The sequence below is a fragment of the Tursiops truncatus genome, chromosome 17 (genome assembly GCF_011762595.2).
Source record: "Tursiops truncatus isolate mTurTru1 chromosome 17, mTurTru1.mat.Y, whole genome shotgun sequence".
Lineage (NCBI taxonomy): Eukaryota > Metazoa > Chordata > Mammalia > Artiodactyla > Delphinidae > Tursiops > Tursiops truncatus.
This window is the reverse complement of record NC_047050.1, coordinates 59,336,607-59,352,546: the sequence shown is the minus strand read 5'-3', so window position 1 is coordinate 59,352,546 and position 15,940 is coordinate 59,336,607. Positions and strand designations below refer to the sequence as shown.

Below are 15,940 nucleotides of genomic sequence, written 5' to 3'. Positions count from 1 at the left end.
CTCTATCTTAATTGTCTTTACCAAGTATCTCTATTCCATAGCCCAAGGCCTGACACAAAGAAGGTACTCAGTATATGTTTGATGAGGGGGGAATACATTAATGAAAAATTTGGAGGGAGATAAGTGACAGGACTGGTGGAGAAGTTATTCCCAGTAGAGAGAAAAGGAGTCATATATATAATAGCATAGAGTTGTTGACAATGATTATGAGCAGTATTACAAATCAATCAGCCTTCATGGAATGGAGTGCTATGTTGAGGAATGGTGAGAAACAAGGAGGAACCAGAGTTGGTGGAGTCTATAGATTGTCTAAGAGTGTTGACTGATGGCTGCTCTAAAGAGGGGTGTTGCATAGAGGACTATGGCTGCTGTTTTGTTGTCCTCTTAATGGGATAGATTGGATAATATGCCAGGTTTGCATCTGAGCTTGGAGGAATGTGTTGGGTAAGCATTAAAACTTGAATGATAAAAAGAGAATAGCTTCTCAAAGAATCTTGATACTTCTGCTTCCAGCTGAAACCAGGAAATTCAGAGGCAGCAAAAATGAAATCAAGGAAAACGTTAATGGAAATTTTGAAGCTAGAAAAGGTTTGGTTTGAGTTTTGAAGGAAAGTCTGACCTGGTAAACTGCTCCCAAGTACTACTGTTATGATTTGCTGGCTTTTCATTATATTTCATTTATACGATATTAGCATATTATGTTCTAATTCTTAGGGGTGGGTCCCCAAATTTGGTAGCTTTACCAAGACTTCTACATTTACTGCAATGTTGACAAAGCCCAACTACCCAGAACAGGCTTGTGCTGTGAACTGTGGGCTGTTTTGCCTCAAATCAGCAGTTCTACTTGGGAGGGTCTTGCAAAGTAATCTACAAAGGGTTTTCTCTGTTACTTGTGTAGAATGGTAATACTTTAATTAAAGCAACATGTATACATAATTTAGTAAGTGCCAGAACTGACTTTTTTCTAATAGAAATCATAGTAAAACAATTTTTTTTTGGATTATCACTTAGGGGATTGTGAATTGCCAAAGCCTCAGTCTCTCAATATTTTGGTCTGCAGGACCCCAATTTCTATGAATCTATGGCAGTTCTGACTTTAGCCTGTCTAAAATGGGCAGATCAAGCTTGAGGCATTTATTGTGGGCGTAGAATGAAGGTTTGCACATTAATCTCCCATGTCTTCTTCCTAGAAGAATAAAGTTTCAAACCTTTATTTTTTCCTAAGAGGAGAGCTTCCTCTTAGGGGTCTGAATCTACATTCTGGGGTCTTAACTGAGTTCTTTGGTAACCGATGACCTCCCTTTTGTATTTAAAGGACCCCCTTGAATGCCACTTATTTTATCTATACATGTTCCTTTAAGTTCTTACCTAAAGAGTTTTCCTCCATGTCACAAAGCTACTTACTTTAAATGCTCATTAGTACTCACTTTTTATGCTGAAATAATGCATATTTGAGTTGCAGTTTACAAATAATGATCAAAGAGTACCTTCCTCTTAATTAAATCTTTGGTTAATTTGATGAGCCTTTCCAGGGTCAAGTGAATTAATTCTATAAAAATCTAATGGTCTTGACTTCCCATTCAGCTGAATCATTTCAAAATTTAATAAATAATTGTCTTTCCCATACAGATTAAAATTCTTTATAACTGAAAAAAACCATTCAAATAAATATGGTATTTACATTACAGTTTTGATAACTGTAAGCCTTGACCCACGCTTAGGTGATCAAATAAACCACAGAAGTGTTAGGAAAACTAACCTGATTAAATTAAGAAGAAGGAGCTACATTATTAATAAGTAAGCAAGCAAATTGTGGACAATTTGACTCTCTTTCAATATTTCTTTAACATTTGATGTACAGTTTAATATGAGTTTAAGACAGTTTATTTTTTTCTTTCCTAGAGAGACACCTCCTCTATGGACGGCCTGCAGTGCTTTATCGGACTAGATATGATATCTTGTATCACACTGACTTTGAAAGCAGTTATAGTGAAATATTCCTAATGCCACTCTGGACATCGTACACTGTTTCCAAACAGGTCATTGAGAAAACTGGGTTTCATGTTCTTCATGTCATTACGCTCCTTGCCTTAAGATAATGATTGTTTGCTGAACAGAATTGTCTTAGACAAGATTTTAAGTTTTCCTGATGAAAGAAATCCTATATTGGATCTGTTGTAAAATATTTTGAATTAGACTTTCTGCAGTGTTCTAAAAACTTCATGGTAATAGGTGAAATAGCATAGCATACTAATTCTTTTAGTTTTTTTTTACTCTGCTCGACATGGTCCACTAGTTACAGAAGCCACCAATATCTGGCCATTTGTTTTAATAGACTTTATTTTTTAGAGCAGTTTTAGGTTCAGAGCAAAACTGAATGGGAGGGACAGAAATTTCCCATATACCCACGGCTCCACACATCTATAGCCTGCCCCACTATCAACATCCTGTTCTTTTTTAATGAAGGTTTTTATGTCGGGGTTTCAGTTTTAGTAAAGATGAGGTAAGAAAGTTTATATCAGGAATTAGAAAAATTCATTGGGCAGTTGAACTATGTTTTTAAACTCTGAATACAAATGACTATTTCCACTGCCCCAAACACAGCTTCTTATTCATTTGTACTCAGGCACATACAATACATATATAGTCTTTTTTTAAAAATAGGAGATATATCTATATTATTTCTCAGAATATTATTTTTTAAGCTGTCTTATGTGGAATCTCATTTGTTATATCAACAGTGAGATTTCTGCCTTGCGTATTATTGTTTCACCTAAGACTGATCAGAGAGTCCTGCTACTAAAGACATAAGAGTTAAAAAGTTACTAGCTTAGTACATTTAAAACTGAGGTCCTTAGAAAAAAAAAAAAGAGTCAATATCAGAATATGAGCTATAGTAAAAGCTAATGGGGCTTTGATTCTGGCTGTCTGGAACCGAACGATCTGGCTTCAGTATTTCCCTGTTGGTTTGGTGTTATCTGTGCCGTGGCATTGCTGACTACCTGTGACTACCATGCAGGCTGAGGTCTCTGGCATCCCTGAACACCTGACCAATTGCGTCCGGCCTGATGTCCGTGTTTCTCCGAGTTTCAGTCAGAGCTGTTTGGCCTACAAAAATGATAAACAGATGTCCTATGGATTCCTCTTTCCTCCTTGTAAGTTACAGATAGCAGGATCTGACCATTCTAGAGGGATGTTATTTTGTGGAGTCTGGCGTGTGCAACTTGGTATTTAGGATTTCAGTGGTTTTTAGGTTTTCTAAAAAACCTAAAAACCAGAGGGGCGCTCAAGAGATTGAGGAGATGAACTTCTCTGGGAGCCTTCCAAAAGCAGCCGCCAGAAAAGAGACCAGCTTTCACAAATCCTATTCCCGGGGAATTCTAAAATGCAAGGGAATATTCTGTGTGTCACCTGACATCACTAAATGAGCATCTGAAAGTGAAATAGGAAATTATTGACATAAATCTTTTACATAATACTATAGAGGTGATCTCTTAAGAATACATGAAGCCCTTTAATTCTCTCTCATTACCTTGATGACATTTTTTTAAAAGTCCAAATTATGCCAGTAAAATCAAAGAATTCTTTTATAAAATACTTAGTAGACCCAAGACTAAGTAGGAAGAAAAAGAATCATAAAAATTTTTTTAAGGAGAACTATTGAGAAAAGAGATTGAAGAAAAGAGATTGAGTGGGAAGGGAAGTAGGAAATGGTATATAAAGAATGGGATAAGTAGGAATAAAAGAGTAGATACATGCATTTCATGCTGTTTGGACCATTTTAGAAGATTCCTTTTTTTATTGATGTCGATTTTATTATGTAATGGGCACTATTTGTTTTCCCAATGTTTAGATCTGAGCTCTTTGCCAGAAACTAAATATGATGCATTCCTTGTAACCAATATGGTTCCAATGTATCCTGCTTTCAAACGTAAGTCTAATATTTACCTAGTAGACTATTATTTGTGGAAAGAAATGTTTCTAAATTTACCACTTACCTTTCCTACCTCTCTATTCATTTTAATAATAATAATACCTTTCATGTGTTTAGCCTTTATAATTTTTGAAGAACTTTAATGTAAATTCTCTACTGCTAAGCCAAAATATGAATCTGTGAGGGAGCTTGGCAGGTTTTTTTTATCCCTTATTTATAATTAAGAAATTGAAGTCACAAGAAGTGACCCATGAATGGCAGAAGCTGAGCTAAACCAAGTTTGTGCTTTCCTTCTAATCCGGTGTTCTCTCTATTTCAATGCTCAGTGGTTTAAAAGAGTCTTCTCTGTATTTTGGAGGCTACCTGACATTTAACAGCATCTGTATTTATTTATAGAATGTTACAGTAAAAGCCACTAACACCTTTTTCCTTTAGTGGGATGGTGATGTGTTCTGAATATTGACCCCAAAACCCAGCAAGAGCTTAAAGGGTCTTCTGAATCATCAGAGAATTAAGTTCAGGAGGTTTTAGGGCTGTGCAAATTATATACACTCATAATTTCTTTGTATATGACATAAATATTTGTGGATGGTAGTGATGAAATGAATGGTATAGGCACAGTGAGCCCCAGTCCCAAAACTGAGTTCTGGTCTCTGGAGTGTGAACACTGGCTATGTGATCATAGAAATGCCATTTAGCCTGTCATTTATAAAATTATGAGATTTGATTGCATGACTTCTATGGCTTCTATGGATTTGTAACTTAACTGTCCAATGACAAAAACAATCCATTTTCTATTTCTGCTAACAAAGCATTCATTCATTTGCCTATCCATCCATATTCCCTCCATCCATGCATCCCTCCATCCATCCAACCATCCATGTATTCAAAGACAGAGAAAGCATTATAGAGTAGCTTTGCCCTCCCTTTGGTTTATTTACAGTGAGCAGACATATATGCTTATAGGAAAGGTAGGAAAAGGGAACACTTCTACATAACTCCACTTTCTAAAGGAGTATTGGGCTGTGTTACATGACTCTCAGGGCTGAAATAAAGTCTCAAAATAGGACACGAGATGGTGGAATGTCATCTACAGAGCCGAGCCTCCTCAACTTGACGTTGGTGAAATGGCCAACACGGTTTAGAGAAAAAAAAAATGTTTATTTGATGTCCTAAGTTAGTAAATAAAGGCTTATTCAAAGGTAGAATCTCTTGCCTATGAGTGAAAAATTAAAGTATGCTTTTAAAAGGTTTCCTCGTTTGTTCTCAGCCCCAGCTGAGAAATGTTTCACAAACCCCTGTAGATCCATTTGTCCTAATATTACATGGAATGCAGCTTCATTGAATTTCCACAAATCAGGGTTTCCTGGATTTCTTTATCCTTTACTGATGCCTTTTTGAGCAAGCAGCAATAAAGGAAGCACACGGTACCACCCTGAGGCTGGTGTGGCCAAAGGCCTTTCACAGAGGGCCCGCTGTCCTCCTTCACTAGGGGAATGGTTTTCTCGCATGCCACATTTCTGCGGGTTTGGCCTTTTGACTGTTCTCATTGTTATTTCTTTCCCTCTATGGCTCTCCAATTTTTACGCTTAAGTTAACATTTGAACTTCTTCCCCACTGTCCTCATTTCTTTATTGCAAATAATTATCCATGGTATTTTGGCTCTGGTGGGCTGCTCTGTCTTTCTCATTTAGAATAGAGGATCAGCAGTTGAAGCACTATGGGAAAAATGCCCAAGCATTTTCTAATAAGGGGAGGTAAAAAATGATAACAGCCTGAACCTCAAAACCCCAATGTAGAATAGAGCATGTAAGTTAAATCTAACATGTTAGAGCCAACTTCTTTGGTTTGCCTTTCCTGTCGTCTTCTGTTATTCCCTTCTTTTGCCTTTTCCCTTTTCCATTCTGCCCCTCTCCTTCCCCTGTGATTGACTGTCGTGTAAATTGGAGCTAGCAAGGCCAAGGAAATCCTCTCTAGAGGATGACCATGAAAGTGAGAAAGGAATAGCGGAGGAGAAACTAGGCATGCCTAGTCAGGGGACGTGTTTTCCAGATGAAGGGAAAAGCATATGCAAAATCTTACTCTGAAACAAGTTTAGTGAGTGGGGAGACAGGAAGAAAGGCATGTACCTGAGGGGGAAAGGAATAGGAGGAAAAGTCATGGAGGGAAGCAAGGGCCATGGTGGAAAGTTGGGATTTTATTTTAATTACAGTGAGAAATCATCTGGAGTGTTAGAGGTGGGTGTTGCAGAAATGTGATACAATCACATTTATAGTGTAAAAGGATCCATGTGGCTACTCCAAAGAGAATGGGCTGCGGGGAAGGAAGAGTTTCTCCCAAGGTGCCAAGTAGTCTTTTGTGGTAGTTCATTGCAAAGAGGATAGTGACTTAGACCAGGGTGGATGCAGTGAAAATTGTGAGGAGTGGTCAGATTTGGAAGACTGGGATGTATTTTAGAGGTAGCACTAACGGGACTTGTTCACATGCATATGAAGTAAGGAGAGAAGTCAGGGATGAATCCTAAGATTTTGACCTGAACATCGGGGTGAGTGCAAGTGCCACTGGCTATGATGGAGAAGCCAAGAGTTGGATCAGGAGTGGATGAAAAATCAAGAATTCTGTTTGGATAATTTTTTGTTAGATATGATTATTAGGTTTTCAAATGCACCCTGAGAGGGCTGGTTGGATAACATGTCTGGAGTTGCCTGGAAAGGTTAGGGCTAGAGACATAAACTTGAGAATTAGCCCATCTACGACATGTGAAAGAAGAGAAAGTAGATTAAAGCCTTTTTTCAATTTCCCACAAACACCATACTTCCCCTGTTGCACATACTATTCTCTCTGCCTGGAATGTTGTCTCCACCTCTTTGCCTCAGAAACACCCACTTGTCCTTCAGATCTCAACCTAGTAACCACTTCACCCGTAAATCCTTCCCTGACTGGTTGGGCTACGTTAAACTCCTCTACCATTGTCTCCGTATCTTTCTCTTGGCCGGTTCATAAATGACACACCCATTTATGAACTGGATTGGATGGATTGCTCTTAAGAATCACAACAGATCTACTGTCTCTTGGCTTGTGACATTTGGCTTGTTTAATGCATCCAAGAGAGAATTTGGCCAAAGCAAGGAGTTTTGTTTACGGAGAACTGATTTTGTTTTTGTACAGGAGTCTGGAATTATTTCCAAAGGGTTCTGGTGAAGAAATATGCTTCAGAAAGAAATGGAGTTAATGTGATAAGTGGACCAATTTTTGACTATGACTACGACGGCTTACATGACACACAAGACAAAATCAAACAGTAAGCTTTTCATTCCCACGCAACGTGTGCTTTTAAATTCCAAGATCTCACTCAAGAATATTTTTCAAATATTCACGTACTAGAGAAGAGCTGATACCTCTTAAACCTGTTGCTCTTCGAATCTCCTTATGATTTCTTCAGTTCTTTTGGACCTGTGATTAAACGAGGCATTGGTGGTTGGAAAGGAATTAGGATTTGTGGTAAATAAATGCACTTTTCATTTTCATGAAAGAAAATGTATCAAAAGATTATAAATTTTTTTAACTTTATTCTTCAACAACTCTTTAGTGGGAAGATGATAATTTTCACTTGTGTTCACTATTTGGGGGGGACTTTTAGAATTCCTTAGGTTTTCTGAGTCAGTACATTTCAATAGGAAATTACATATAAACTTTGGTCAAATCTCATTTCTATCCCTCTCTGTGGTGCTATTAGGGATATAAAAGGATGAGGCATACTCTGTTCATAAGGAACTTACAGTCTGGTGGAGAAAGTAAGAAGATATAAATACAACAAATTCATAATAGGTCATCATTTAATTTTTTTTTAAGGAGCTGATATACCTAATATTTGAAGAACTCTTTTAAAAGATTTTTTTAATTTTATTTTTGGCTGCATTGGATCTTCGTTGCTGCATGCAGGCTTTCTCTAGTTGTGGCAAGCGGGAGCTACTCTTCGTTTCGGTGTGAGAGCTTCTCATTGCGGTGCCTTCTCTTGTTGCGGAGCATGGCTCTAGGCACGCGGGCTTCAGTAGTTGTGGCACACGGGCTCAGTAGTTGTGGCTTGTGGGCTCTAGAGCGCAGACTCAGTAGTTGTGGCACACGGGCTTAGTTGCTCTGCGGCACGTGGGATCTTCCCGGACCAGGACTCCAACCTGTGTCCCCTGCATTGGCAGGCAGATTCTTAACCACTGCACCACCAGGGAAGCCCTCTTCATTTAATTTTATACAAGCATGAAACAGTTAGAGAGCAACACAAAATATGAGAGGGTTTCATTGTGATTGACAGACAGACATAAAATGCTAATTTTTTTCATATATATAACTAATAAAATAGGTGTTATCCTACCCCCTTTCCAGTCATCCATAAGAGAAATTTTATCCTACTTGTACATTTATTTTATTGCTGATTATTGTCATAGTTTTCAGCCCAAATTATACTGTTAGTTCAATTATAATTTCAATATTTTGAAATGATTAAAATTAAGATAATAGAAAACCAGGTAAGGAATTATGAATTTCTATACTATGCTCTACTCAAAATAATTTTTTATACTTTTGTAACTCATCAGTAGCACTCAGTTCTTAGAATTTTCTTTAGTAAATGAATTCTCTGTACCAAGTGTACCAAGTTCAGGATCTCACTGTGGCTGGAAGGGCTATCGCTCTCCTAGCTCCTGTGTTTTCTGCCTCTGGTCCATTTCATACAAGTCTATGAAAGTTCTTTTCCTGAAACATGGATCTCATAATGGTACTTCCTAGCACAGAAACCTTCAGTGGAGCATTACTGCCTGAAAAATAGTGCCCAAACTCTACAACTTTGGCACTCAGAGCCCCCCTTACTTTGGCTTTTATTGACTCTTCCAGACTTACATTTGTACTCCATTGACCTATGCATTATGTCCCGCCTCTGAGAATTGGTTCAAGCTGTTTTCTTTGTCTGGAGTCTCTTTTTCTGTCTACCAGGTTGAGAGAAAGAGGGGATTCCAGGCATTGAAAACATGATATTCAAAGATACAGAAGTGGGTTAACACCTGTAAGTGAAAAATGACTCCATTGAGTGAAATTTAATTTTAGTGACTTGGGCAATAGTCACTGGCCACCATTTAAAAAAGAAAGCTACTACCTCGGCTATAGTTTGATTTTGCCTTCCTGTTTCAGGTATGTGGAAGGCAGTTCTATTCCTGTTCCAACTCACTACTACAGCATCATCACCAGCTGCCTGGATTTCACCCAGCCCGCCGACAAGTGTGACGGCCCCCTCTCTGTCTCCTCATTCGTCCTTCCTCACAGACCAGACAATGATGAAAGCTGCAATGTGAGTTCAAGAACAGTGTCCTTTAGGATTTGCTGACAGAATTCATCTTGGTGTCTTAATTTATATTCCCACCCTTGAACTAGGACATACTTATCATAAAACATTTGCACTACACAAATGGGTATACAAATTGGGTCTTTAGAAAGGACCCAAAGGAAACTTTGCATAACACTTGGGAACTTTGTGCTCTAATGGCTTTTTATTTTTCAGCATAGGGGTGTGTGGGATGTGTGTGCATTTAATGTTGTTCTATTTCTGTGTTTGATTTTGGCAAACGATAGAAGTGCCCATGTTTTCCATTTTGCAAAAGACAGATATTTTGTAGAAAGTGAAAAGTAACACAATTTTGGTAATTACTGAAATGAGGGAAGAGTTCTCAGGAGCTCATTATATCATTCGCTCTACTTTTGTGGATGTTTGAACATTTCATTCATAAAAACTTTTTTAAAAAGACACACACACAGGAATATATACTTTACAAATCAGAGTTTCATTTGCTACTAGTTATGAGGGCAGACGTAACAGGTCACCCCATTCTTAAATAGCACAGATGACTCTTGATTCACTTATTCCAACGTGAAAGGAGGACGGCATGGCAAAAAATCCTCAGGAAGGCAGACAGGATCCGTGCTCTGTGCTCCTGGCTCTGTACTAATGCTGCACTCAGGGACAAATCACATGATTACTCCAGGTTTCTTTAATGTGATGGAAATCCTGTGCTCCAAGGTTGATTTTAGAAGTAATAGTCTCTATGCTTTTGTTTATATAATAGAATAGGAGATAAAATCTATAGAGGAAGATTTTTAGTCAAAAAGCAGTACTCAAATTCCTTAATTAGGTAAGGTACCCTGGGAAAAATGATGGCGTGTTTAACATAGTCACACTCCAGGCAGCCTTCAAGGGGGAAAGTAAATGAAACAAGCATAGAAATTGCTTCACTAGAAGGCAAAGACCCTTAAGAAGAGCTTCAACAGAGATTTTCAGCTTCGTGGACAAGGCAGCTTTGGGGCTACGGCTTCAATTACAGGTGAAGATTGAGGCTAGGACCATGCAAAACAAAATAACAGGTGCAGACCAAAAATTGAAATGTGGCTGAAAAAGCTAATTAAGTTGGCTAGAATATTGGAAATGAGGATCATAGTGGGAGGTAAGGTTTTAAAGTTTGCATGGAATCAGATTTAAAGTAAAAGTAGTCGTGGTAGTAGTCATAGCGGCCATAGTAGTAGTAGTTATCATTGATTGAGTCCATGTTGCTATCCAAGTACTCTGCAGGTCCTCTCATTCATTACTTCTGATCATCTCATTACCCTATTAGGCAGATATATATGAGCTCCTTCCCCTCCCCTTTCATTAACTCTTGAGAAACCTGTAGCTCATAAAGAAAAAGTATGTAACATGGTTACTGGTTAGTCAGTAGAAAAGTAGAACTTTAGATTCAAGGCCTCTGATTCCAAAAGCCCATCCTTTTTCAAACTTATCAGATTTCTATAGTGGAAGCTTGGGGCCTGAAAACTTTTTTCTCATTGCACAGACATTAGATAACCACGGAAAATGTTTAGGCATAAGAGCAACATTGTAGACTCTGTTTGGGGGAGATAAATTTGAATTGGAGGGGATCAAGCATGGTCCTCAAAGGTCTTTGGCAAGATTCCCAGGATTGAGGGAACAGAATTTGAACTGGGTGTGGTCTTGGAAATTTCTAAAGGAAGGTGGAAGGCAGCAATACTGTACTGGAAGGATAAATAAGATCTTAGAAATAATTGGATGGGAGGTGGAGAAGCAAGGGAACTTCAAGTGAGAGAGGAGCTGTCCTCAATTTATTGGCTCGACTTTCTCAATTTCGATTGTTCACAGCCCTCGAGACTAGGTAATGGCATACCCGAGAGGGATGTAGTGCCTCTGCATAGCATGATGTACTTTTTTGAACTTCAGTTTTACTAAAATCTTGTTGTGGGGAGGTAAAAGTTTTGCAGAAAAGGAAACACATATTTTATGGAGTTAAATTCAAAATTGCCATACATGTTTAAGATAAGGCAGAGACTACAAAGACATTTCAGACTTAAAGTAGGCCATTTAAGAGACACCTCAATTCCTGGGGGATGTATGTTCACATTTCCCTGTCATTAGGGGAATTTGGTGATGCAGGAGTTTGAAAAACGTTGTTCTGAACTCAGCTCAGAGGCAGTTCTTTATTCACCCCGATGTTACATCTGACAGATGAAATCCACTGATGTCCTCATACATCTTCCTCTTTGCACAGAGCTTAGGGGTATTTCTTATAGAGTTCAAGGCCAGCATGCCTCTTATTGAAGAACCCCCTGCCTACGTAGACACCTGTCCTTGCCTTAAAGTCTACCTTAAGACTTCTGGGACTTGAATTCACAAATTCACTTGGGAGGAAGTTAGGGGGGAAAGGCAGGTGAAGGATAAATGTCCATAGCAAGAAAAACACTAAGCAAGTTCCTGGACTGTGCTTTCGTTTGCATTAATGTGTAAAGTTGTTTATTTTTTAAATTTATTTTTAAAGTTTTTCTTTTCCTCTCTTGGAGCACATGAACTTTTATTCGACTTTTATTAGTTTTGCATTTTGTACTAGAGTCTCCTGCAGCAAATCCTTCTGTGGATTGCTAGCAAGAGGCAGAAGGCATTTTCTTCATGTGTAACATAGCCCAGTATTTTGACTAATTGGAGGCCGGATTTTAGCCTGTGAGAACCAGAGGAGAATGCCCCTCAAATGAAATTGGCAAATCACTTCCCAAGGAAAGAAATAGCCAAAGACAGATTTTCCCCCAAATTCGTATAATCCCGGCTAGCCATTATTTAAATTAGGAAAAACCTTTTCACTTCTTGTCCACACATTCAAATGACTTACATTTACAAAGGAAACATTAGACTTACTGACCATTGAAAACTCAAATAAATGAGTTGAATATGAAAATTCTCCCGAAAATATCACTTCATGCTTACTCTGCTTACTCTGAGGGGGTCCCGACCCATTTGGAGACCTCCTACTTCGTTAATTATGTGGTCACACGGAGGATTGGTCAGTACCGTTGTGGGTAGAGTTATATTTAGGCCTGTTCTTTCCTATGACTCGCAGAGATCTTGGTTAGCTTGGGTTAGGAGGGTGGGGCGTGGAGGGTTAAAATCCTTATTTCCCCCAGCCTGCAAAGCAGTTTCTTCCTGTTTCTTCATTTTGCCTGGGATGGCCAGGCATCAGTTTCCTGAACCAACACCCTCCTGTACATATTTAGCACTGCCACAAGCTGCCGGAGCTCCCTGTCCAGGTCCGTGTGGGTTGGAGCTTTCTGAGAAAACCCAGTGCAGGTTCTTGGGCTTTGGTGGGTCGTTCATTGAGACCACTTGCAGTCAAAGACTTGGGCGAGGGCATGCTTGAACGTTCTCAGCCCTGGGACGCACAGCTACCCTTCGACTTGTAGAAAGACTTTTGGAAGCCATTGCAATTCCGGAGGCATTTGGGAATAAAATTATTGGCAAAGACCCTCCTGCCCCATGTCTACTGACGAAGGTAGACATTTCTCCATATTCTCAAGGTTCTCAGATCTCGTTCCTTCTCTCAAGTTCCCTCAACAGTGAAAGAAGATATTTTTTAAATGTAAAGGACTGCTTTATCTGCACTGCCTTTTTGTTTCTACTTAGATGTGAAATAAATTGTTTAGTGTGGGACATTTAAATGTCTTTCATCTCGAATTTGTGCCAGTGAGGCAATTTTTGGCAAGTAGTTAAGACAGAAAGAGATTTCCTTCCTTCCCATCATGGGAAAACCCATGATGTTGTTTCCTTACTTTACTCATTTTTTTCCCCTTCTTCCTTCCTCTCCTTCCTCCTTCCCAGGGAGCTGAAGTAAACATTATTATTCTTATGAACCAATGAAGAAACCGAGGCCTAGAGAGGTCAAGCAGCTTCAGCAAGGTCTCACAGCCAGGAAGTGGAAGAGTTGCGATTCCAACTCAGGCCTCTTGGGCCCCAAAGTGCCAGGTGTATCAGCTGAGCTGCTTAGAGTCGAACTCATTCAAATATCAATTCACTGCCGTCTAATAGAGGATGTCCTTGATCTAGCACATTCTTCTGAAGGACTAGAAATGCACACACATCATTTTGTGCATTGAGCACAAGCTCTTTCCTTTCCTTGGGAGGCAGAGGAGCATTCCTAATTCCTCATGCTCTGTACTTCTCATTGCAATTTGACAGCAGGGGAAAGAAACACATCACTGAATTCTCCAGGGCCTTTGGTTTTCCCAATTTTGATTTATGTTAGGAGAACATGTTGCATCGAATGCCGTTTCGCACCACACATCTGGTTTATTTGGTACAGCTAATTGCTGCTGAAAATGTTCACAGCCAAGGGCCCGTATTTGTGGCCCATTGCCAGCAGCACTGTGGGAGAGAGGCGGGGAGGCCAGGAAGGAATAACACGCCTTGGCTTTGGGTGCAGGAGTATGTAGAGGTCATTTGTGGACGTGGAGCAAATGGACCGTGTAGAGAAACTCCTTTGGAAAATTCTGACTCTGTACTCCCTTTCTGTCGCAGAGCTCAGAGGATGAGTCCAAATGGGTAGAAGAGCTTATAAAGATGCACACGGCTCGGGTGCGGGACATCGAACATCTTACCAGTCTGGATTTCTTCCGCAAGACCAGCCGCAGCTATCCAGAAATTCTGACGCTAAAGACATACCTGCATACATATGAGAGCGAGATTTAACCTTCTGATCCTCTGCGGTGCAGTCTTATCAACTGGTGTATATTTTTATATTATTTTTGTATTTATTAATTTGAAACCAGGACATTAAAAAAAGTTAGTATTTTAATCCTGTACCAAATCTGACATATTACGCCTGAATGACTCCACTGTTTTCCCCTAACGCTTGATATAGGTAGTCTTGTGTTCTGAGTAGAGCTTGTAATAATTACTGCAGCTTACGTTTTTAGTGGAAGCTTCTAAATGGTGCTGCACGTTTGATATTTGCATTGAGGAAATATCAATTTTTCAATGCACAGTCGCCACATTTAGTCCTGTACTGTATTGAAATACTGATTTTGTAAAGTTGCATTCACATACTGTTAATTATGACAGACATATTTAAGCCTTATAGACCAATCTTAAATATAATAAATCACACATTCAGTTTTCTTCTGGTTTTATTTGGTCTTTATTTCACATAAATTAGAGTGTTTGCTTCTGGTATAGTTCATGCATAAAAGGTACACATTTCTTGTATTGGGCCCTCTTCTTAGTTGGATGTAGTTCACATAGAAAAAAGGACATCCTTAATATTCAACTGTGGTGGCCCAGATGAGGTAGATGAGGTACATATCTATGGGAAATCAGAAGGGCAGAGGAAACAGAACTCCTGAATATCTCTCTCACCTATCTATTTTAAAAATATCTTGAAGTCTGGAGGAACAGGTTCTTCTGATCAAGTTGTTTCAAAGCTTTTATTAGGGCTTCCCTGGTGGCGCAGTGGTTGAGCGTCTGCCTGCCGATGCAGGGGACGCGGGTTCGTGCCCCGGTCCGGGAAGATCCCACATGCCGCAGAGCGGCTGGGCCCGTGAGCCATGGCCGCTGAGCCTGCGCATCTGGAGCCTGTGCTCTGCAACGGGAGAGGCCACAACAGTGAGAGGCCCACGTACCGCAAAAAAAAAAAAAAAAAAAAGCTTTTATTAGACTCAACAGAGACTATATTAAGGCTATATTCTGTATAAGTATCAACGTAAGAACCGGGGAGGATATAAAGAGGAATAAGACACTGGGATGAAATATAGACATAAATGTGTAATTAACCAATCAAAGTTGAGAATAATAAATGCCAAGTGAAAAGTGTTAGTAATCACGCAATATGACAGAAGGGCCTGAATGATAGGTGGGGTGATTTTTGATCGACTCAGTTGTGGCTTTAAGTAATAATGACGCACAAAGCAAGGAATCATTCAGAGATTTTCAGTCCTTCTGATTGTGTCAGGGAGAACGCTGCATCTTAGTATCGCCATGTCTCTAACAGTTAGTAACCTCCCATAAGAAAAAAAAAAACAGCACTTTTTTTTCATCATGTTAATTTTTACAGTAGCCACCTTTTATGGTCAGTGAAATGGGTTTTTAATTTCTATAAATTCTCCTTTAAAAGTAAATCTGCGTAAGAAGGAAGACATTGTGGGGACTTCCCTGGTGGCGCAGTGGTTGAGAATCTGCCTGCCAATGCAGGGGACACGGGTTTGAGCTCTGGTCCGGGAAGATCCCACATGCCGCGGAGCAACTAAGCCCGTTCGTCATAACTACTGAGCCTGCGCTCTAGAGCCCACGAGGCACAACTACTGAGTCTGCAAGCCACAACTACTGAGTCCGTGAGCCACAACTACTGAAGCCCATGTGCCTAGAGCCCATGCTCCTCGACAAGAGAAGCCACCGCAATGAGAAGCCTTCACACGGCAACAAAGAGTAGCCCCTGCTCACTGCAACTAGAGAAAAGTCCGTGCGCAGAAATGAAGACCCAACACAGCCAAAAATAAATAAATAAACAAACAATTTTATTTAAAAAAAAGAGGGAAAACATTGTGTGAAATAAAAAATACATAATAACAAAAGTAGGACAGATGGTAGTGGGGATATGCGAAAAATCATGAAGGTGGTATGAGAAAAACCGATGTTTGGGA

At 39.5% G+C, this 15,940-nt stretch overlaps 1 protein-coding gene across 9 annotated transcripts in view; it reads left to right on the top strand.

Moving 5' to 3' along the window:
* The window catches only part of ENPP2 (ectonucleotide pyrophosphatase/phosphodiesterase 2), a 108,118-nt gene extending 93,696 nt beyond the window's left edge, over positions 1-14,422 (top strand). For 5 of the 9 annotated variants that reach the window (XM_073794693.1, XM_073794690.1, XM_073794689.1 and 2 more), the window contains 7 exons: positions 514-588; positions 1,903-2,039; positions 3,020-3,155; positions 3,854-3,931; positions 7,103-7,235; positions 9,116-9,272; positions 13,824-14,422. In XM_073794693.1, coding sequence (XP_073650794.1) covers positions 514-588; positions 1,903-2,039; positions 3,020-3,155; positions 3,854-3,931; positions 7,103-7,235; positions 9,116-9,272; positions 13,824-13,994 — 887 coding nt within the window. In that variant the 3' untranslated portion in view covers positions 13,995-14,422. The remainder of the gene's footprint in view (positions 1-513; positions 589-1,902; positions 2,040-3,019; positions 3,156-3,853; positions 3,932-7,102; positions 7,236-9,115; positions 9,273-13,823) is intronic. The other 4 variants (XM_073794692.1, XM_073794691.1, XM_019932086.2 and 1 more) reach the window with 1 other exon arrangement.
* The last annotated feature ends 1,518 nt before the right edge of the window (positions 14,423-15,940 follow it).